The sequence below is a fragment of the Hippocampus bargibanti genome, linkage group LG01, assembly GCF_051943395.1.
Source record: "Hippocampus bargibanti isolate YZ-2025 linkage group LG01, ASM5194339v1, whole genome shotgun sequence".
NCBI classification, from domain to species: Eukaryota; Metazoa; Chordata; class Actinopteri; order Syngnathiformes; family Syngnathidae; genus Hippocampus; species Hippocampus bargibanti.
In genome coordinates, this window is record NC_142734.1 from 37,203,076 (window position 1) to 37,224,373 (window position 21,298).

General features: G+C 43.1%; 1 protein-coding gene across 1 annotated transcript; it reads right to left on the reverse strand.

Annotated features, from left to right (window-relative positions):
• Positions 1-6,603: 6,603 nt before the first annotated feature.
• On the reverse strand, positions 6,604-20,490 carry LOC148904170 (uncharacterized). The gene is made up of 13 exons (XM_089016096.1): positions 20,194-20,490; positions 18,189-18,250; positions 17,726-17,932; positions 15,281-15,337; positions 14,986-15,087; positions 14,783-14,794; positions 13,383-13,385; positions 9,743-9,829; positions 9,517-9,603; positions 9,227-9,409; positions 9,055-9,127; positions 7,832-7,927; positions 6,604-7,751 (listed from the first exon to the last, which is right to left on the reverse strand). Exons 1-13 carry the CDS (start codon positions 20,447-20,449, stop codon positions 7,570-7,572), a joined length of 1,407 nt encoding a protein of 468 aa, XP_088872222.1. The 5' UTR covers positions 20,450-20,490; the 3' UTR covers positions 6,604-7,569.
• Between the last annotated feature and the right edge of the window lie 808 nt (positions 20,491-21,298).

Below are 21,298 nucleotides of genomic sequence, written 5' to 3' on the forward strand. Positions count from 1 at the left end.
AACAGATGCTAATGAGCCGGTGTGTGTGTGTGTGTGTGTGTGTGTGTGTGTGTGTGCGCGCGCCTATGCGTGTGGGTGTGTTGGTGCTTGTGTGTGTGTGTGTGTGTGTGTGTGTGTGTGCACATGTTCTGAACAAGTTTGCACTTCTGTAAAAGCCCTCACACACACGCACACAAAAACCATTGATGTGTCATGTCGACAGCTTGCTGCAGTGTGAAGTGACTGAGTGGTTTGATTTAATTGTCTGATTTAATATATTTCTTGAAATATTTACCCAGACTTTAACCTTTCTTTTTAATGTAATTTTTATTTGAAAAAAAAAAATATCAAAAAATTAACAAGCAATGGCGTTATCACGTCAAATAATAATGTAACGCGTTACACAAGAGCTATAACAGGTGCCTTATAGTAAAATAACATTTTTAGTAAATAAATGAACTCATTGACTGGCAAACGATGTGCAAAAATGTGTCGGCTCCAGTGCCAGGGTTTTTGTCATTGCCACTCGAATTCCAGGACCCACAGCATAGTGAGTTTTAGGACAACATAAAGATTCAATGCAGCGTAACAAACCTTAGACTTTCTTCTTTCATCAGAAAAAAAAAGTTATTTCCTAAGTGACATGGGTCTGGAGTTATATGAGCTTGAAATGAGGGCGACGGTCCAAAATACAATGCATTCCATCCATATTGGCTGATACAGCGCTTTAGCAACAGCTGACGCTGGAACAAAGCGCTAACATGGAAAAAAAAGAGAAATGCTTGCCCCTTGTGAAAGGGAAAAATATTGCCAGAGGCCATGGTTAGCGCTTTATCGGCACCCAAACAAGAAAAAAAACAAACCCGAACTAATTTGGGAATGGCGCTCTGTCATTTTTTTCAATTGTCAATTTGTAAATGGCAGTGAATGAGTTAAAAGTTCAGGGAAGTAGGCGGATCAACTACCTTGACGTGATATGATCATCTGTTTCATCAAGACTTGAGTTTCGCTGAGGGCCGATCAATTCAATTCAATTCAATTCAATTCAAGCAGGAAGTCCGCAAGCAGATATTTATTTTCACATGAAATGTTACCATCGGATGGGCATTCTTCATTTATCGTGTGTTGACTTCCCTCTTGTCACTTTGGCTTGCTTGCTTGCTTGCTTGCGCAATTTGCTATTTGGGCATCCGGACTGCAGCTTGGTTTAGATGTGATGTGAATGCAACGCGGCATTGGAAATGGACAACAAAATGTCAACAAAACCAACGGGACTGGGAACTTTCTGTATACGTTCCAACTCATGGAAACATAGCCAGATTGGAAATCCGTCACTTTAAACGGACGTACATGCACAAGTGCTTTCAAGTGTAAAAATCCACGAGGAATTGGGAACATTGACCTGCGGGGCAATTCGGGCCTCATCAGCATCAAACGTGACACGGGCCTCGAGTAAAAGACACGCACGGTGGTTGTCGGTTTTTCACCTGAGGTGAGAAAAAAAGTGCTTTGATCGGAAGGAACGAAGGATTTATTTGAGGACGGGCCTCAAAATCCGCCAGCAAATGTGTACGTGGGCAACAATAGCCGAGAAGAGAGGGAGGCTTATGACATTAGGAGAAGAAGAAAAAAAACAAGATCCCAAGACAAACAAGCGTCTTTGTCCCGCGCTCTGACTCCTCTTTTCATCCCCTTCCTCTTTGGGGCCACAACGCAGGTGTCGGCGCTGCTCCGACGGGTCGTTGTCCGAGCGGCGTTGTTTGCTGTTAGGATGTCGCTCGTTTACAGGGAGGCGGAGGGGCCTCGGGGGCCCAGTGGAGGGCCGGGGGACCAAATGGAATCCTGATTGTTCTCCCGGCCTCAAGTGATAACATACAAGATAGCTCAAAGGATTTAAGAAGTAGGAGAAGAAGAAGAAGAAGAAGAAGAAGAAAAAAAAAAGGGGGGGGGGGGGTAATTGTCTCTGGGAAGACTTGCCCCCAAGATAAGACAGTGTTGCATCACTTAATATCACTCCGTGGGGAACTACTTTGTGGGCATGGTGTGCACGTCATTTGAACACACCTTGTCGCAATGTCGACACGGCGATGGAAAGCTACGGACACAATGGAGAGGCACAGCGACTTCATATCCGGTTCAGTTACAAGAATAATGGGTTACTCGTACAAATTAAGGTGCCATCTTTGTTATTTTGTTGTTCTTTTCACTTCAAAATGGCGCCGTGAGAGTGGCTAGTAAGTAGGTGACATCAGTAACAACTGTTTCTGACATCTTATCAACTAAATACGTACAGTGAGACCTCAACTTACAAACACCTTATCTTACAAACTTTTTGTTTTAAAAACGTCAAATTTCTGAAAATTAAACCTTATAACAAGCACTATTTTCATAATACACACCCACCACGGCTGGCGGAGTGAGCAGCACCAGAGGTTAAGTTACCAACAGTCCTTATGGAAGGTGACTGTCCTTCCATAAGCCATCAACGACCATCAAAAAGGGAAATAAAACTTTATTTTACAGCACAGTTTATTTCTTTAATTACAGTCCTCATGTAATGCGCCTCTCTTTCCAAACAGCAATTCCTTTTGACCTTCGCCCTCCAACGCCATTCCATCAAGCCATAAATGACCACCACAAATGTAAATAAAGTGACTTTATGATACAATGCAGTGTATTTCTTTCATTACAATACAATAGCACATTTATTATACATAGAATAAGGTACAATGGTGTGTGTAGTTTTAAGGCTTATTTAGTTGAAAAGTATATTTTATGGAAATCCGGGAACAGATTATTCCCATTTTAATAGTTTCCTATGGGATTTTTTTTGGGGGATACACACTTTTCGCCTTACACACTCTGTCTGGGAACCAATTAAGTTCGTAAATTGAGGTCTCACTGTACTTGAAAAGAGAGACAACATATGTTCTATCCCATTGGGATATTTTAGAAAGAAAGGAAAAAGAAAGGATATCCTGTGCTAAAATTGCCCCGTAGCATAAAATGAATGACAATTAAGCTAAACAACAAAAAGTCTGGAGAATTTTCAATGAGGCAGTCCCACTTGATAAATTAAACAAGCTAGTGTAAAATTTGTCGACAAACTATCTGCCAGCATGCAAATGGCAAAAATCCAGGAAATGCCAAATAACACCCCCCCCCCCCCCACCAAAAATATCGATATTCAAGGGAGTCCGAAAAAATATATATATATATATATGTAATTTTCTCCGTGCGTGCATAGAAATACTATCGATATAACCGGAACTATCGATATATCCGAAATAAAATAACCGGTGAATTTATGGTCACTGAAGCAGGACGATGCAAAGGTGGAGGAACCATTTGTTTGAATCCACCTCACCCAAAAACATGGTACGGTTCTTGTCAAATAAAATAGAATGTTGTGGAAATAAATATTTGGCTATGGCTTTTTGCAATGGCAAAATTGTGCATCACGTGTGAGCGGAACAACAGGTTTGGACGCGTGGAGCCCGTTAAAGGTGGCTGACAAAGGCTTCAAATGCGTCCATAAAACAGCTCCTCGGCGGGCGAGAGCAGAAGAACAAATGTCTCGAGTGACAATCCACAAGAGTTGTCGACACCTTTGCCTCGTTCGTTTATTTTTCACGGGACGAGCGTGAGGGGCGCGCTTTTCACCCCGTTCACTTTGACGGCCGACCACGCTGGACGATGACTTTCCCGACGGGCGCATTTCAAGAAAAACGTACAAGATCAACGCGGCGACGACGGCGGGCGTCATTTCCATGAAATGCTTGAGGACAAATCTGCAATGGCGCCGCTTAACGGGATTTTGCCGGCACAAATGGGGAGATGTCAGCAAAGTGTGAATGTTATCGCGGCTTCCCACTCCTTGACTATCTTACCCCCTCCCGCCAGCAGCCCCAGAAGACCCCCTTCCACTCTTGGCCCTTTGTCATTGCTCTTATCACAGGCACTCTATCATTCTTTCAAAATAGCGGCGGCGTTGAAAGCGCTCGCAAATGTCTTTGTTTGGAGGTCCCCGCCTCCCAGACTCCCCCCGGGGTGCCCCCTGATTGACGGCCCTCCGCTGGGTGAGTGACAGGCGCCGCGCCGTTGCTCCGGGAGGCCGTGACAGCTGGCCCTGCCGTCGGTGGAATCTCATTTCGGAAGGTTCTGAAAGCACTTCCTTTGCTTTTTTGGGGCGTAACAGCAGAAAATGCACCAAAAATGGATTTAAGGCATGTCAAAGTGCACCGAAAATGAATGCGCTCATGGATTTGACCTGAGAAATGCGCTCAAATTCATTTTGATCGTGGCTGAAACTCATTGGATGAAGAAACTAAAGAAAGCCTTTGTTTGCGCTCCGAACAAAGCCAAACATTTTGTCTTTCACATCAAGATGTCAAAGCGATCACCATTCACACCATTTTGCAAAACCACCGACAAACACTGGAATACGCATGCCGGCCACGCGCTTGAAGAAACGACGCTTGAATGTAATTCTAATTTAAGACAGACACATTAAAAGCGATGCATGTTTTTGGTTTTGTCATTTCGAATTCTGACTTTGCGATTGCCGTGTTGTGGCGTTGACGATTTCATCCCATCCATTCAAAGGTGCGAACGAGACATGGATTAAATTAGAGTTGGGTGCTTCTGTTCCCTCAGATGTTTGCTTACTGACGCTCGTACGAGACTACAAAAACAACGGTGAGACCAAGTCGTGAAAGACACTCGCGTTAAATGTAAGCTCTGCCTCTTTTCTGGCCATTTTGAAAAAAAATGATCCACTCAATGGGTCAAGCAAGAATTCCACCACAGACTTACTCTCTGAATGGTGGATCCCCAAACAGGCTTATTTTTTTTACTGACTCATTTTCTGATAAAAAGTCCGGTTTTTTTCCCCTTGTTGGTTTTCTCAAAAGCAATAAGAGGTGAGGAGCGGCATTGGCTACGCAATCTTCACGGCAACTGTCAAATCCAGGCGGCGCCTTAACACAACAAAGTGAAGTTGATGCGCATGTGCATTCTTTGCAGGCACTAATGAGGTTATTGGGCATCCGTGACGTGACATCGACATTTGGGGCCTATTTGTGAGACAATGACAACGAGGAAGCCCTTGCTTTGCTACATCGGGCCCCGTGTTCCTCTGAGCGCAAATAACAAAGGCGAGCGCAGCGCCGGCGGGAGGCTGCGCTCTCATGGAAATGAGCAACCCCAGCGACAATGTAGGGCCTAATCTCTTCAGAGAGAGGAATCGGTTACACAGCAGTCTGCGGCCCTCCGTGCTTTTCACCGGAGTCGGCGGGCGATAGAAACAGCAGCGCTCACTCTACGCCCCCCGCCGCGCGCGAGCGTCCTGTAGCCACAGGCCTTGCTCCGACATGGACCAGAAACAAGGTGCCCCCCCCCCCCCCCCTTTCCCCAAAACAACAGAAGGGATGGAATAAATGGGGCAAGGGGGTGGTAACGGGGGCGCGAGGCCTCAAAGCACGGGATTAGAGTTAATGTGCCTCCCTGGGTTATAATCTCTACAGAGGGGGACTTTGTTTGAGGGCCTTGAAGGCAGTAAGATAAGTATCTATTACAGAAAGTCCCTCTTGTCCCGCCGACATCCCCGCTTGAGAAAAAAAAAAGCAATCAATAAAAATGAAGCCCCAAAACACTTGCCCCCATCCGCCCTCGGTGTGGTCTGATCTCCCGAGAGCAAGCGCTGGCCTTTTCAACTCATCGCTAAAGCCGTACGGAGGCTCAGCGGAGCCCATATTTCCTCCATCTGGGGCCCGCAAAGTCAGGTGGTAAAAGGACCGCCCGTCCCAGGTGGTGTTAGGCAAGGGCCTTCTACTACCACACGGATGGCGCTTTTCGCCACGTGGATGCTTTGACGAGCATCAATTAACGTGAAAGCAAGTGGGGACAAGTTTCTGTTTCAAAGGGAAAATTTATCAATCGTTATTCCTCGCTCGAACAGAAGAGTTGTGGATTTTCCATGATGCACTTGAATACAGCACCGTCATGACCTTTTTAGTATGGGTTGTAGCCATACAATTCGAAATGGATGATAATTAGCTCAAAACGATGACCCTAATTTCCGGTGTATAAAGCGCATCCGTGCAAAAGCCCTCATTTTCTTCCCAAGAAGACCGTGCGTGCGCCTCATACACAGGTGCACCTTATATGTGAAGTCATGTTGAGCTACAACAGGTCTCGCAACTACGTCAGCCGCCGCCAACTCCATCCCTCCACCCCCGTAGAAGAAGTCGCATGTATTGACACCATCACAATCAGTTCTGCGGGCCCTAGCGAATCAAATAAGTGTCCATAAAACTGTCGCTTTAACCAATCAGATTTGAAGGATTTCTCGCAGGCCTTATTTCCTGGCTAACGGTACCCTCTAGTGGACTTGTAAAAATCACACCACACTTTTTATATGAGTCGCAGCAGTAGCTGCGGTTAAGGTTGTACGGCGTAGTCATAAAATGGTTATTAAGGGTGTGAAATGCACAGCTGGCCAGTGAGGGCACATATTTGTCCCCTTGTCATTTGCGGTGAAATGGGTAAAATGTGAGAAAAAAAAATCTGTGCACTTCAAGTCAATTTTAGCAGATATTATTTTGAAGACATTAAGTGGTGAGCTAAGTATAAAATAGTTTAATATCCATAAACAATATGCCAAGATGGTTCAAACATTATCGTCGCGGTGGATACGAGTCACAGAATTACAAATAGCGGTTATCGTTTTCAAACCATTTAAAAAATGACAGCAAGGGACAGAATTCCCTTTGAAATGTACATTGGTCATGGAACACTGCAAACGACATTGGCAAATTCAAATTTGCGTTAAACGCAGGTAAGGCGCTTCATGTAGGAGATGTCGGCCTGAACATGTGGATTACTGTATCAAGTCATATGAAGAAACCTGCGCCTGGGCTCCAATTGGCTGCCAAGTGACACCTTTAACCATTAACTGGCATCCAATTGTGCAGATTATTGGACGGTGTCACTCACATGATTGGTTTGACAGGTTGTAATTTGAACAATTTCCACAGATTATCGCCTGGTTTCAAGTCTTTAGATCCCTGGCTGGCATTATTCAAGGGATCGAAGAATTAAGCCTTTAAAAAGCTCGCTGCACTCAGCTCATTTTCACCTCAACACGTTTTTTTTTTCTTCTCATCCCATTTAAGTGCATGAAAAAAGGTCAAAGTAAGCCTGAAATCAAAACATTGAAGTGATTTCCAGCACGTCAGCTTTAAAAGTAAGCGAGTTCCTGTCTGCGCAGGTAGTGGTCACGCTTTGCATCAAATCTGAATCTGAATCTGAAACCAATCCAGCAAAAGTAGTTTTGCTTTCCCCAATGAAGGCGACTTTTGGTTTTCGGGCTTCGAGTGTAAACAGAAACACTAACAGCAATCTTTCGCTTGAGCTATAAAGTAAGTGAGCTCTTAAATAAGGCAACATTCATTTAAGCGTAAATACTGTTCTGGTCACAAAATATGGCAACACAATACGTGTAGAAGCTGCTCGAGTGTCTGCAGGATGCCGATTTAGTGGCGCAAAGCTGTCTAAGCGGATTTCAACTTGCCGACTGTCCGCCATCTCTCAGCGGGAGAACTTTCTGGGTCTGAAGGCGGGAAGAGCGAGCTGATGCGACGCCGTCGTCCTCTCTTCCTCGACGGGTGCCAGCTCTTCAGCGGAGCCCCATTTCTTCTTGGAGTGAAAGAGTGACGCCAACTTCCGGTTGCGGTTCCGTTCTCTGGCCTGGGACACTTGAAATTCTGCTGCTATGACAGAAAGCAAATGTGAACTTGAACCAACTTGAGAGTTAAGTGTTCCCTCGTGCTGTGAAAGGAAGGGCGCTCACGCAGCTCGCAGTCCTCCTCGAGACCGTCGGCTTCCTTGCGGGTGAGATAATGCAAGGCAAGGTGGCCACTGTAATCCCTCAAATTCTCTTTCGCACCTGGTGGAAACATTTTTATATCGCAGATACGTATCTTAGCAGTCGCTGGTGATTGAATAAGGTTGAGGCAAAAATGTATTTTGTTTTTCTACTTTCATTCCTTTCATCACTTTGCTGCTGTGAAAAGTAAATTTCTCCACTGTGAGACTAATAAAGGCATATCCAATCCAATCCAATCCAAAAACAACACCGGGGATCACCACCAAGATTTGAAAAACAAACACATTTGACTGATTTCGATTGTTATGATGACCTAAACTAAATTTGATTCCAAAATGTGTCCGTTTTTTTTCTTTTCTTTCTACGTCTAGATTTTTCTACAAAAGCCTTCCAGATAAGCAACATTTCGATGAGCTCAAGGAACATTTGAGTCAAATGCACTGGTTACGATTGGAGTCTTTCACAGCATTATAAATTGGGTGTAATTTGAAAGATTCGTGTTTACTTTGGTCTCATTTTCATCTCATTCCAACATAGTTTAGAATACATTATCATTTTAAATAAATAGATAGACAGATAGCCAGCTAGCTAGCGAGCTAGACAGATCGATACAACTCCACACAGATACATCCTTGATGATTTTAGCCGTTGACAGTTTGGGAAGCAGTTGGCCCTGCCGCCACCTTTGACAAGAAATCAGTCACAAATTAAGAGTCACGATGCTTCTTTTGGAACAGGCCAAATTCACACACACCAGCAAGCCAGAGACATATTTCGACCTGTTGGACTTGAGGCAGATACGCTCGCAACTACGTTTCACTGGCATTGTGTCTTCCTCTTTCTCTCTTTGTCACTTATTCTGGAGTTATCTACCCCGTATACTTTTTTTGATGTTGCTTTGGAGCCAGAAGGTCATGGTTTGAGTCCGAGTCAGACTGTCCAGGTGCTTTTGAGCAAGACACAGTTGATCTGACAACTTGGCTTGAATGTTCACAAGGACAAAATGGTCTACTTTTAACCATTTTATAGACAGGCAATACAATCTGTAGTTGTGGCAGAGTGGGGTGAAATGCTGATGAAACTTTTCTTCTGGAGTGGGGGGGCTGAAAGAAAACCATTAAGAACCACTGATCCCAGCCAATATTTGTCTGGATTATTATTATTATATTTGCATGTCATTTTTTTACCGTAAGTTCCTACGAGCAGATGAAGAATTTTCCGATGGCCGTGCAGCGCGGCGATGTGTAAAGGTGTATAACCCTGCGGAAGAGGAGATCGTGCGGATGTGGTAAAGGATAAGGTGATGATATTCCTCCGGGGTGCAAAGGTCATTTTTTGGGGGTCTTTGTCAGAACCTACCCCCTGCGGTTTCCCAGAGTCCCGTACAGCCAAGGCAAACAGGGAGGAAAGAAAATACAAATTAGAAAAGCTTGTGGAAACACCAAATCGTGATAAAAACATAATTGCTAGGTAATTTGTTGAAAATTGCATCGTTTCAGAGCAATGCATGCTGGGACACGGACACCCTGTTATGGGAGACAATTAAGGTGACATGATGTGATGATTTATTATCCTGCGAGTGCCCGCTCTCCCATGGTGCATTTTCACAGCTGGATGCTTGGCTAAGATCGCAGAGGAACGATACGTCACGGAGACGCCGGCCTGGCCTGGCCTGGCCTGGCCTGGCCTGCGTGCCTGCGCACATACGCTGGGCCACATGACAGGATACTCACGTGCTGGAAGAGAGAGTTCAACTAAGAAAAATTGGACAGGATCAGGATTTTCATCATCATCTCTCATGTACTAAAAATGTTGTCTCTTTTTTTTCATCTTGCTGGCAGCCTAACAATGATTGAGGAGAGAAAACAAAGTCACCGATTTGGTGTTGACATCAGCGCCGGCGTTTGCCATCAGAGTCGCCATGTCCTCGTTTCCGTGTTTGGCAGCCCAGTGCAGAGCAGTCTGTGGGAAACAACCCAAAAAAAAAAAATCTTCCAATGGTGTTCTCGAGGAGATCATTTTGGAAATCCAACATGGCATTGTGTCATCACAATCAGAAAGCCTTTAATCGTTCCACAATGGGAAAATCAGCATTCTCACTGAAAAACGTTTTTTTCTCTTTTCATTCAAAGGCATATTTTGGACATTTAAACCAGGTTTATAATATTATATTATCATTTGTTATTATTGCGCTCCCCTTTTCAAATTCCATCAGTATTGCTTACCTGTCAACTTATAAGTTTTCCTCATATTTTAGACTTTTTTTATCATTTCAAATAATGTCCGGCATACGACAGACAACTTTTGCATGGGATTTTTTCTTTAATTGTGAACTGATCTTACAAAGACAATTTAAGGTCAAATCCAGTGCGTGTCAACTGCTGGTAGCCAACGACAATGCCGCCGCCGACGATCGCTACTATGTCACAGCAAACCAGCTAGAGGAATCCTCAATCATGTTTTTTTATGGCTGCATACGATTGATAAAAGCATAACGTGCACGTGCGCACTACGCTGTCTGCATTTACGCTTGTCTTAGCATTAAAAAAAAAAAAAAAAACATTTCAAACAATGTGCGGCGTACTACAACTTTTATAAGGGAATTGTAATCATTTATAATGGCAGCTATTAGCCAAGGTCGACAGGTATGTCTATAGTGGGATGTGTTGTATTTATTCATTTTTAAATGCATTGTTTTAGTTTAATTTTGATTGGTCCAAGAATAAGCTTTTCTTTTTTCTACAGGGCATTTGTCAAGTTTTAAAAAGCCGTAAGAAGTACGATGCAAGTTTTTACAATATTCTTAAAAAAAAAAATAATATATATATATATATATATATATATATATAATTATTACTATAAATAATAATTTAAAAAAATAATAAGTACTAAGTAAAAAGTAAAAAAGTAAAAAGAAAAATAATAACATTTCATTTATGAGCGCTTTCAAAACTAACACACCGCACATATACACGCACACGCGCAGACGGATACTTGAGATTGGCTTTTCTTTTTTTTTTTTTTTTTTTCACTGCATTTTCCTGAAGGATAATAGCCTTGGTGGGAAGAATGTCAGGCCGTTATTTGTTCTGGCATGACACACCCGGGTGACTTTGGCGGTCCTACATACACACACAGGCCAGCTCCTTCAAATGAAGCACTTCTCTCTCTCTCATGATGTGAAGAAACATGGCGCGGTGTGGCTACAAAATTGTCATCAGCGTTTCTTATTGGTGGCTAATTTAAGCGGCTGCGCTGGAAAAGGGAGAAGATGAATGGAGGGATGGTTTCCTGCCATCCAACGCAGCCTAATTACAAAATAACACAGCGCTGCGCGCACGCACGGCAGGTGGGTGGGTGGGGGCCGGCCACCTGTCACATGGGGCAAGATTGATGATGTTAGCGTGACCCGTAAAGGGGAGCCCCACCCGGGCCCACATGACTGTCAGCGCAATAACAAGCCTTTACAAAGGTACACCCACATGTTGGCATGCAATGTGAAAATAAGAGAGGCAAGTCTGTGGCAGAGGGAAGAAAAACACACACACACACACACACACACACACACACACACACACACACACACACACACACACACACACACACACACACACACACACACACACACACACACACACACACACACATCCACCTGTTGGACTGTGATCTCTTTGTGTTTTTCCATCACTCTTTGGCTTGTGTAATTATGTGCTATCAACAGGTGTCAGCTAAAAAAACCACAAGCATCCTGTCGGAACGGGACCCTTAACATGGCAAAGCATACACAAGCCACATCAAAATGACGTCTTATTTTTGGACAAGTGTAAATAACCTCAGATGTGAAGAAACGGACACTCGATGGAAGTTCGTTCTTCCAAGGACTCGCAAGAATTTTAGCAGGTCAAGTTGTCGAGGGCAGACGCGATGTTATTCTACGACAGTATTCTGTTTCGGGTCGGCTACGTGCGCTTTGAATGTGTGCCGTGGGAATGCTACTACACAGCTACTTTGCTGCCAAATAATTCCGTTCACCATTCAACAAGTGTTTGTTTTTTTTTACTGCCGTTACACGGAACTAACTTCAAAAGGATTTTGTTTTTAGACAGTCTACTGTTAAGATGAGATCATCTAACTCCGCATGGGCCTTTCTGTATTTTAAAAATACTGGTCCACAAACATTCCTTGATAAAAGATATATATTCTCGTTTGCTCCAAAGTGCAAACAGAGAAAACACCTAAAGCACCTACGACAACACAGTTTGTCACTTATTATTTATTTGCTAAGGCCCTCCCTAGTAGGAAAATACAGAGCCATATAACTAAACAGCGAACTTTCTTATATCACAAAAAGCACTCAACAGTGGTGCATTTTCCGGTGTATAAGGTCAAAAATGGATGGTAGATTTTCAAACTTTTTCCATCTATAAGGCGCACCACACTATTAGACGCAACTTCAACGAATGAAAAAAGTTGTCCAATTATAATACAGAAATTAAATATAAGGCACTCCGCTTTATAAGGCACTACAGTTCAGCTGGGGTTACGGCACTTTTCTTTCCAAATACAGTATTGTATAATAAGTAAATATATAAGGGTTTTCCACATTGAAGGAACACCGGATAATAAGGCAGGGGTGGCGCACGACATCTTCGGCTTCCGCTGACAGTTGTTGCGAGACCTGTGGCTCAATATTACTGAACATATATATACCCGCGTATAAGGCGCAGGGTCATCTTTTGAAGAAAATCAAGGCTATTGGCTGCGCCTTATACGCTGGAAAATGTGGTACTCGAGGAACACACGAGCATCTTTTGAACAATGTTGACATTTTCCTGCGGCGGGCGGCAATGCCCACCACAATGCAGTCACGCAATAAAGGCATCGCCGCTATAACATTTAACTTGGAAACATAATCAGTGAGCGCCATTCTGGGACCACTTTTGCCAAAAGGTACAAGTATATCCGGCTTCACTTGGACCGCGCTTTTCAAGTGAATCGAAGCTCACTTACACTGGCGCAATAGGAAAGTAACAGCTGATTAATAGCGATGACGCATCACCACAAGCGAATGGTGATTCTGTATGTCGCTCACGCACGACTTGACATTGACACATGGGACCGATTCAGCTTGTTAGGCGATCATTCCATCCACCAAGGCACTTTGTATCAGGTTTGATCTATCGGTGGTGCGATTGTATGGGATTTTGAGTCCTGAAATGTTCCAGGAGGTACACAGGAGATAGTTTGAATGGAGGAGGGCCGTCTCCATTGTCGCAGGACTGATTGTCCAAAGCAGGTCTCCTAGTGAGAAAGAGTGACTGACGAGCCTGAACAGGATACGGCATCTCCCCTTCCTGCGTCACTCGTTGAGGTTTCCGGGAACCCCCCGCCCGGCCTCTCGTCCCCCTGAACACTTGAGGGATGGCGATGGGGGAGCGCCCCGCCCCGCAACCGCTAAAATGCTTGAGCGCAAGGAGGAAGATAAAGAGGATGGATGGGCAGATGATGTACTTACAAACTGCGGCACGGACGAAAGAGGGTCCCAAGAAGAGTGCGGGTGTCCACGTCAGAAGGGGGGAGAGCATAGGCATAAAAAAAGGACATAATAGTGCTTTCAAACAACTTTATCTGCAAACTTGAAGAACATATCATAAAATAAAAGATTTGGTCATGAACAGGAAATTCTTCATTCTTCCCAAAAGTAACATGGTGATCTGGTTCTGGGGAGTCACGTGACCCGTTTTTTTTTTGCCGGAAATTAGCGTGGATGCTACCTGTGGAAAAAAAGCATCTTCCTCCCCACAAATCAGAATAGCTCAAAGGCAACATCAAAGCGACGCAAAGGGGACTTAGCACCTTCCCAGGGACACAAGCAACATTGTCGGGCAATTAATCCCAGCCTGCTCTATTACTTTCAGATTATCTTGAAATAGGTGAAGTTTTTGTGGGGAATTAAGACTCTCCTTAATCCATGCACCCCTCCCCCCCCTCCTTTCCCTCTCATCTCCGTGCACTTCAATGGCGACCGTGCTATCTTGTCTGGGAGGGGACCGCGCTGGCTTAGAAGGTGGTCCGCCGTAACTGCAGGACAGTGTGAGAACTGTGACGTTGGGGAGGGACAACAAACATGAGCTCAAATCTCTTAAGCGCACAGGGAGACAAATAAAAGGATTTGGGTTGTCAAGGGAGGGAGGGGGGCACGGGAGCTAAAAAGCTATCTTTCATAATCCTTCTGATAGTGGACCTTTGAAATGCATGATCTGGATGCTTTAACGCTGCCTTCTTGGAATGCCATTAAGAGGGGGGGGGGGGACAATCAGAATGAGCAGAATGAAAGTTACACAAGCCAAGCAGATCACAGGTTTGAGGGCAGGCAGCCAACGTGTTCCCGCCAGTCGTTCCAAACGAACAAAAAAAAAAAAAAAAACATAAATCCTAAATAGAGGAAGAACTTGACAGGCAGAAATAGTTGACCAGAAAAGAAAGAAACTTACCCCCTGATGACAATGATAATCAAGGACATGTGGAGAGGAAAACAGAATTCAAATCACCAACATATAAAACCACGTTGAATGTGAATTATGTGGCAAAATATTCAGATTATTCAGAAAGTTGAAATATTAAAAAACATAATGTCGTTTTGAATTATATTTTCCATTGATAGTTCATGAATTGGAACAACCTCTCCTTCTCAGTGACGAGTCAAGTTGTTCACTAAGCAATTGAGGGGAACGTGCTTCGTATCCTACAGCTAACCACAATCATTAGAGTCGGAATAATATATATACTTTTTTATATAAAAGCATTCCTTTTGGGAACATATATACATAAATGACTATTTGTGTTATGCTCTGCACATTTAGAGGCTGTTTTCAGCTGATATCATTTCTTGAAAGCATGCGATCCAATACTCACCGATGTGAAGTCCTGTTTGGATACAAAACAGAAGAGAAAATGTTAGCAAAGTCTTGACACTGTTTTAATTAATCCTGTTTTATTGACAGTGTTTCATTCAGCATTTTCGTCTGGCTATTACATGACTTTTCTTTCTTCACCAGGTTCAGCGGCAGTAAAAGAGGTTGACCCTTTTTTATGGTTCTGGTTAATAAGAAGCATACCTTCTTGTTGGCAAGTGAAGGATCCTGTCGAAGGAGCTGACAGAGGTCAGGAACTCGAGCGCCAGCCGCAAAGTAGATCCACTCTTTTTCTAAAGGGTCCAGCTGGAAGGGAGAAGGAAAAAAAACATGGGTCTTCTGTAAATTTTGGTCTTGAGACATTTTTCTGAGTAAGAGAGCTCAAACAACTACAGCGTCACATTGGAGACAGCATTTGTACATTTTGGGCGATTGGTAACCCGCTCAGGTTCTACAATGACAATGTGACAAAGTAAAAAAACTGTGTAAAAAAACTTACAGCAACGGCAGCAGAACCCATACTAGCCGTCGACTCCTCATCCTGCTCACACTCACACTGCAAGTTAGACAAAAGTCAAAGGTGAGTCAACTATGACACAACAGGCCATAACCAACAGCACTCACAGGCATACACACACACACAAACGCACACTGATGTGTCATGCTGGCTTCAAGTCATCCTGCTGCTGACCGAAGGGTGTCAGACAGCGAGACTTTTCACACATGAAGGATAATGAATAGCAATCCACTTAACTATTAATAAAACAACATGCAATCGTGTAACACTTGCAAAAAAAACCCACAACAGTTCCAGTATAAATCAGCTGGACATCACAAGTAAGAGTTAAGAGTTACGACGTCCCTCTTACAAAGACTTGAAAAGCTGGAAAATTGACACGAGGACTTTGGTGCCCCCTTAGCTATGTTATGTATGGAATGTATCCAGTAGTCACTTCAGAAACATTGCACTTTTTTATTTATCTAGAGTTCTAGGTACGGGTACTTGTTTCATTAAAAATAACAGGGAGTGGCTTTTGAGACGGTTGGAGTAGAGACTTTTGTGGTTAACGTGTTTCAATTGGTTGTTTGAGAGTGAATTGCAATGTTTTTAACACTTAGCAGAACAATTCACGTTGGCAAAAATAAACACAGCCTGCAAGTGCATGACAGAAATATGCTTCTAGCAGCTTTTTTCTTTTTAATTCCAACGCATTTGTTTCTTGATTTGAAGGCAATCTTTTTTTGAAACAAAATAACTGTGTGAAAATATCTCACAAACCAAACATTTGTATGTCTGATAAATGTTTTGTTCGTCAGCCTTTTTATTTGTGGATTCAAAGAGACTTTTTGGATTAAGTTTGCGAACCAAGTAGACTGATTTGTTCTACTCATGCGGGGACACACAAAGAAAGGCTCCTTCCTCCATTAAGAGGAGGACCATACTGTATACACACTTTGAGATGAATGTGTGTGAATCTCTGACACAAATGATTCTTCTCTTTCTAATGAAGTCAGATTGCTTTCCACTACCCTCCTCCACTCACTCAGTCAGGCCTCTGCAACGTACTTCAAAAAACACAACCAAAAAAATAAATAGCTAATTAATTTGGCGCCACCTTGTAAATGATAATGGTACTGCTTATACCTTTAACTCAGTAAAGAGAGTACGTTGCGTGGTTCCGTACATGTCAATTTAGCCGTTTTCCCTGTATTGTACACATTTATACGTTTTCAAATAATGTACGGTGTGTTACAATTTTTATACAGGTAATTTTTTTATTGTAATAAGAATAATAATAATCGAGCAGCGGCAGCCATGAACCGATCTTACAAAGAGCTTTTTGGCTCAAATCCAGTTGGTGTCAATTGCTGGTAGCTAACGACAATGCTGCCGCTGAGCGCTACTATTCTCACGGCAAAACAGCAAAAGTCTTCCTCAATCATATATATTGTTTAATCGCTGCGTACGGCCGGATTGATAAAAGCCGGACGTGCATTTCCCCTTGCGTTAGCAATTTTTATCATTTCAAATAATGTACGACGTATTACAACTTTTAGACGGGAATTGTAATAATTTCTAAGGCAGGTATTAGCCAAGGTTGACAGGGATGAGAATTACAAATGGACAATTTCTGACATGATGCAATGTCATCCGCATTATTTTAAACTGCAATGCAGCATTCAGAAACAGAAGTCCTCTCTCAAACCGTTGAAGCAAACAAGTGCTAAAAACAATACAATACAATACATCTTGATTTATATAACGCTTCAACAACAGTTGAAGCCGAAACAAAGCACTAATATGGACAAAGCACTAATATGGACAGCGATCATATACAGGGAGTCTCAAAACGGATATTCCAATCCCTCACGAGGAAGATATGATCATATTTGAGGCAGATTTCCGCAACACAGGTTGAAAAGTCGTTTAAAAAGCATCAAAAAGAAGAGAACGATGTCCTCCGTCAAGCTACGTATTTGTCAAATGCACTGACATGACATGAAGTGGGTAAAGGCTCAGCGGACATCATCTGAGGGTGATTCCAGCTCCATAGAAAAATAAAAGTCGTTCAATGTTACTGCCGCTGGAACATCCGGCAAATGTTTCCACAACGTGGCCAAATAAGGAAATGCATTGTGCACGGTGGGAATTTGCGGCATCATCACAAAGCCATTTGCCCGGCCGGCCGTTTTCCTTCAACTTTAGTGTGTGTTGTGTTGTATTGTATAGGAAAGAGTACAAACGGATGGCAAAGCGGCTAATTTCACGACGACGCAGGCCCTCTCGGTTCGCGATGCCATATTGATCAAGTTAAGCCTTCAAACTAAACGCACTGGACATCCTCCTCAAGTCAAAAACAGTTGACATGATGCTCAAGACATCATTGCTCTCTACTTTCTTTGAGCACCAATGTGACGTAGAAACGTATGGTTTTCAATTCACCTCCGTAGCGCCGTCTGGCTCATCCCGACATTCCTTCTCGCGGGGGGCATGAGAGGAGGTGTCCGCTACCGCCCGTCGTGCCGTTGCCGGCGCTGTGGTGGAACTCGGCTCTTTCTGCCCAGTCACATCAGGGAGGTCAGCTTTGTCTTTGTCTCGCGTTTGCAGCAGCTGTCTGTATTTCTTTTTGAGGAAAAGATACTTCTCTCCCTGCAATAGACAAATAAGTGTTTCATCACATGAAGCTGCATGACGTGAGTACAAAGAGTAGGAAGGAGCGGTGCAGTTAAACACTATGGCCGCAACTAATAGATAGAAGTCATCATCATGGCAAATATTGTCTTGCGCAAAAATTATGTCGTGTTCAGTGATAAAGCAATCCATGGATCGACTATCAAATTAAATGAACAGCTATTCATTAAAAAAATATATATAAATGACACTTCATCAAGACAAGAGTACTCACGTTTTCGGACTTGACCACAGCAATTCGGTCAATAATGACCTTGAATTCTTCTCTGTATTTAGCTGCAACGACATGGGAACAAAAACACATCTCATTCTGGCTAACTTTACTATACAGTATCCACAACCCACACACTGTTGCATAATAACTTTATATAAGCACTTTGTGGAGCTGGTCCAGACATAAAAAAATATTGATCAAGACATTCTACTAGTAATTCACATTTTAGGGTCGATGGCAGGGCTGAAAAGGGACTCATTTCTGGCCAGGAGTTTCATAGATCAGACCAACCAACATGAGATCACATTTTATTAGAGTTAGTTGGGTATGACGTATCAAATTGCGACTGTTCAGAGCGCTGACAGACGTGTTAACTTTCGGTCAAATGCATGTAGAAATAATACGTATGTTTCTATATCTTGAAGATTTGCTTTTTAGTTTGCTTCGAAGAGCCCCCCCCGCTGCCCCCCCCCACTCCACCAAAAGCCCATTTTCAAACGAACAAACAAGACACATATTCAAATACGTATTGAACCATTGGCGAGCTGTGAGATCGCTAGGAAAGTATGTAGGTGCATTCCTACGTGGACAATCAAGGACTTTCCTCTTTCCAGTGTGGACACAAAGGACACTCGCTGGTGGTAATTCACAACAACAGGAAGCAGCAGCTCATATGCGCTTCACACAAACATGACATGCTTATGACAGCAAGTCACATGTCCAGGTACACTATCGAGTCACCCAAAACTAAATATTCACGGTCACGCACCGCTTCCCCAGTTTCTTCATTTCCAAACATTTTTCACATTTGATTGACAACCCCCCACCCCTCACACACACACACACACACACACACACACACACACACACACACACACACACACACACACACACACACACACACACACACACACACACACACACACACTTCTTAGAGGTCAAAATCCTGTCATGCGTGTGGACTTAATTGTGATTAAAATACAATCATCAAATTTACAACACGAGAAGCAGCACATGCTCGGACAGACATTGCAGTACATGGTGGGAAGCATTTCTCTAATGGGTCAACCGCGTCAGATGGCACTGACGTCACATCTGGACAACATGTGGCAAAAGCGCAAGGTCACCCTGGATCAACATTTGTTTGGCAAGCTTGGCATGTTTGCCTTTCAGCTCCAGATTAGAATTAAAACATGCAGGGAAAAAGATTTGTGAGGTCTTGAACAACTACTGCTCTTAGCATATAATACAATAGTTCTTTAGGGTAAAATACATCCAAATTAAATTCAGCACTTGACATTGCAATCTGTAATATTGACAGAAAGTGCATTCTTCTCCACCCAGCACTTTTGCAACTGTTTTGCATTCGGTCTGACTGCAAAAAGCGAGTCGGGGCACCTCAAATTCAGCCTTGGTGCATGCAAAATGCTTTCCCAAATGACTTGTGGCAGTGCGACATGGCATTTGTTTGTTACACCTGCTGCAGTCATCACGAACGACGACGAACTCAGTCCGCTGAATTGGTCACTTTTGGGCATCAGTAACAGAAAAATGGCGGCAAAATATTTAGGATTTTTTGATAATTCTTAAAAAGTGCTTCGATGTTTTGTACCCAACATTTTTAGTTGTAACTTTTTTTTTAAGTAAAAGAGAAGAACGATTGAGTAGTTGAACGTTTCCCAGCCTTTTGGATACAACTACTATCTCTGTATTCAAAGGATGACTTGGACCGTGGCCGGATATGACGTCACGAAGGAACCCCTCAAATGCATCTCACTCACTGTGGCGTACCGGTCAAGTTTAATGGATGTATTTTGTTGTCTTAATTAACTGTAAATAAGACAGTGAGTGAGTGAGTTAGTTAAACCACACGATATACACTCGCATCAACCTGCAAACTGAACTGAATACACGCGACACAACCGTTTTGGACACAAATAGGCGTTACAGTATAAAGTCTTCCGTGCTAGTCATGTTTGGCGAACTCGACTAGCACGCCACTTACCACGCAACTGCACATCAGTGTGACCGATAAAAGGCTTAAAAGTCCTCAGTATGTCTGCATTTCTCACTTTGCCTGAGCTGCCCGCAGTGGAGTAGAAGTAATCCAGCAGCGAATCCTCGGTCACATCGCTCATTTTAGCGAGAGCGTTTATGACTACAAATTGAGGACACTTCTCGAGCTGCTCTTTTTTGACCTTTTCTTTTCTTTGCTTTTGTTTTTTCACGCAAGTCTGCTCGGCTAATTTGCGGCTCTTCATGTCAACATTGTACTCCACCCAAGCTAGCGAGTTGACTGACTGCGCCTCCTCCAGTTCATTTTAATTTAACCCCTTCGTGATCTGATGCAGCATCTTCGCTGCTTTTGGGGAGAAGGCTCGTTTGTCTGATTTTTTTTTACAATAGCGTGAACGTCTCTCGACAGAGAGATACATTTCCGGTTCCGAGCGAGAACGTTTGTGACCTCGTTGAAATAGTCACAAAAGACACGCTTTCAGTGATATATGTGATAGAAATGAAAAAAAAAAAACTACAAAGACGTGACAAAAGCACTTCGACTCGTCCTGATTCCATGTATTTTCTTTAACAAACTTCAAAATAAAAAAAACAATAGAAAGAACATATTGACACTGTTGGAGACTCGTCTGTGCTTTTCTGGGCCACTCTTGGTTTGTTTCTGTTTTTCCAACTTTTTTTTTCTTTTTTTTCTTCAGTTTTTTAAGTTTCTATGAATTGTTTTCCGCCTTAGTTATTTTCGCTGTTTTTGCTGATAATTTTTTTGACGTTTGTCAGGCTTTCCCCCCCTGCTTTTCATTGAGAGACCCCATCGACCTATACGGCAACCAACAGCATCTGGATGCTATTTGGGTCACAATTTCTCGTCATCCCCACGGAGTGATGATAGCCGCAGGTATTAAACAAAACACATTCTCTGATGAATTGTGCGCGCATGCCGTAAATATTAAATGTAGGAGACTTACATGTTAATCCCACGGCTCCACTTTGAACGTGTTCCGTTTAATTTGTTGAGTGAGTCGCGAGTCCGTGTATGAGGACAGGACAATATTGTAATTACAGTAAGCTTCTTATGACTGATACCATTATTGAGG

What these genes read in the sequence shown, in the direction of transcription:
- LOC148904170 (XM_089016096.1), bottom strand. Translation starts at nt 20,449, where the DNA reads ATGAAGAGCCGCAAATTAGCCGAGCAGACTTGCGTGAAAAAACAAAAG. An exon ending in AGGCCAGGCCGGCGTCTCCG is followed by an intron (nt 9,410 to 9,516) that starts TGACGTATCGTT and finishes ATGTCACCTTAA; the next exon opens with TTGTCTCCCATAACAGGGTG. An exon ending in TCTGCTCGTAGGAACTTACG is followed by an intron (nt 7,928 to 9,054) that starts GTAAAAAAATGA and finishes TGTTTCCACCAG; the next exon opens with GTGCGAAAGAGAATTTGAGG.